Source organism: Austrofundulus limnaeus, unplaced genomic scaffold, assembly GCF_001266775.1.
Source record: "Austrofundulus limnaeus strain Quisiro unplaced genomic scaffold, Austrofundulus_limnaeus-1.0 Scaffold36, whole genome shotgun sequence".
Lineage (NCBI taxonomy): Eukaryota > Metazoa > Chordata > Actinopteri > Cyprinodontiformes > Rivulidae > Austrofundulus > Austrofundulus limnaeus.
Genome location: NW_013952438.1, coordinates 1475730 through 1478037, shown reverse-complemented (window position 1 = coordinate 1478037; position 2308 = coordinate 1475730). Strand labels below are relative to the sequence as shown.

The window sequence follows — 2308 nt, the reverse complement described above, 5'->3', positions numbered from 1 at the left end:
CTCTCTCTCTCTCTCTCTCTCTCTCTCTCTCTCTCTCTCTCTCTCTCTCTCTCTTTAAAGCATTTTTTTTAATTCATGAGCTATTTGCTTCCTGTTTTGAGAGTAAGTAAAAAGGATCTTTCTAATGCTAACACTTAAAATCACAAATTAACCAAAAATTTGTGTTTTTGAACTATGGGTTGAAACCAGAGCTCCCAGTTAGATTACAGACTGCACAAAGTAAAACCCAGTATGGTTTACATGTTTTTTAGGGTGATGACTAAAGAGCCATATAGCAAAGTACTACTGATTAAAATTAATCCCATGCTAATTAAACTCATCCTGTTGAAAGATAGAATAAGATAAAAGTCTAAAGGTCTAATATTATGTGATAATCAGCTGCACCTCATTTATTTATTTTTTGTTTGCTTATATTGAGCTATTTTCTGAAACACTGGTCCGAAAGACAGCGTAAAACAAACAGCTTGTATCATTTTTACCTTATCTGTTAAAATAAGGTAAATATGATAGTAAATGCATCGAGGTTTCACCTTTTAAGAGTTTGTTTAAGTTCAAATTTGATATATATTTTTTGTTGAGAAGTGACTAATATTTTGTCCAAAAAACGTTTTTAATCAGTTCATCATTTATTAGTGTATTAGCAGGGGAAGACACACTGCACGTAATTATCATTAAATGTCACTTTGTCCACTGTTAACTCTACAAACTGTCAGGTTCAAACATTATCTAGATCTGATTAAAAATTGGTAGCAATTTGATATAATAAATGTGCAAGGATACATGCGACTGCTACATGTTTTATCAGCAGGAACCCTTCCAAGACTTACATAAAAGATCTGACGTTTGCTTCAATCAGTAAATAAATGATTAAAACGTCACACCGGAGCTCTCTCAGCCTTACCTGTACCGTAGGCTTTGGCAAACAACCAGCGGAGATTTGCTTCTATTTTGGCCCTTGCAGAGTCGTAGAGCTCCAGTGGTACAACATGAACCTCCATGCCTCCTCCTCCTCCTCCATCGTCACCACCATCCTCATCATCAGCTGCTGTTGTTCTCCTCCAGGTGCTGTCCCTGCCAGCACTCACGTCCATCCTGCATGGGAGAAAACACAGATTTCCCTGCTAGTGGAGGCAAACAGCATTACATCATCGGCATTGGGAACAAAACAAGCAGGGCCCTGCCTCAGCTTCCTTCTCTTAATGGTGATATGAAATCTGTTAGACTCACCTTGTCTGACCTGTGATGTTAGTCACTAATATTCACATGTCCAGTCCATAAAGGCCCTTTAAATCCCACTCAAACATTATTTCTATGGGGTTGAAATAAAAATGCAATATGTTAGGAATATAAATAGAAACGTAGTTTTTATATTAAGCTATTGTCATTGTCATTTCCTGTTTGACAGATTAGACTGACCAATCGTTTGATTGCTAGGCTGAAATTCTAAGACAGCAATTTATATGGAAGACCCACCTCTAAGAGCACATTTAGGTCCAATACGCTGCTTCAGCCTTTCTGCAGGTGTAGCTGTTAAAACATGCTGGCCTGGCTTCAGCTAACGGTGGAAAAACAGAGACTCCTCCCTGTCCAGTGGAACGAATCTCTCTCTCTCTCTCTCTCTCTCTCTCTGGTTTGTGAGGATAACGCTGCGGCTGGCGGCTGATGCTCGGTAATCCAATAATAAAAAATCTGGTTGGCAACCATCCGGAAGTCCTTTCTCGAGGAAATTATCCAGGTTGCAAGGCTAGCTGCCTTGCGCTGCAGCTGTCATCGGCCCTGACAGAGGACTGACGGGGTCTACCGGTAATCGAGCCGCCCTGTTGTAGGGAACCTGTCTCTATGGGGACGGGGTTTACTGTCAGACCTGCAATGCATCGACCCGCCAGCAGAGAGCGGTGTTACTTCTAATTCCGCCCGGCTGCAACACACATGCTCACCAGCAGAGGGCGCTGCTGTTCTTCTTTAGTCTCCACGGCGTTTCCTTTGGCATTAAGTCTTTCGAAATGTGTTTAATATTTCATCTCACTCAGTTCATAATTAAAAATAATAAACGTTCCTATCTAAAAAAATCATAATATTAATATTTATTTTACAGTTTTAAGTGAGAAAAACTATTCCTTGTTTTGAACTGACTGAGCATGTTTTTATTTTTGTATTTCTCTGTTCAATCAGCATGTCAAACTTTTAGTCAAGATTTGGGGGATCTTGGTGTTTAACCACATATCAAATTCCCACAGTTAAAATAAAGTCTGTGATAACAATAGGTTATGGCGTGTTAAGATTTGCATGTGTGTGATATGAATGTGGG

General features: G+C 39.6%; 1 protein-coding gene across 5 annotated transcripts in view; it reads right to left on the bottom strand.

Moving 5' to 3' along the window:
* The window catches only part of camsap1a (calmodulin regulated spectrin-associated protein 1a), a 21815-nt gene extending 19989 nt beyond the window's left edge, over window positions 1–1826 (bottom strand). For 4 of the 5 annotated variants that reach the window (XR_001310078.1, XM_014006540.1, XM_014006539.1 and 1 more), the window contains exons 1-3: window positions 1474–1825; window positions 1228–1309; window positions 902–1092 (exon numbers count right to left, since the gene is read on the bottom strand). Coding sequence is in view for 3 of the 5 variants with exons in the window: in XM_014006540.1 (XP_013861994.1) it covers window positions 902–1091 (190 nt within the window). In the remaining 2 variants the exon portion in view is untranslated. Of the gene's footprint in view, window positions 1–901; window positions 1093–1227; window positions 1310–1473 lie in introns of all 5 variants that reach the window. The other variant, XR_001310079.1, reaches the window with a different exon arrangement.
* Between the last annotated feature and the right edge of the window lie 482 nt (window positions 1827–2308).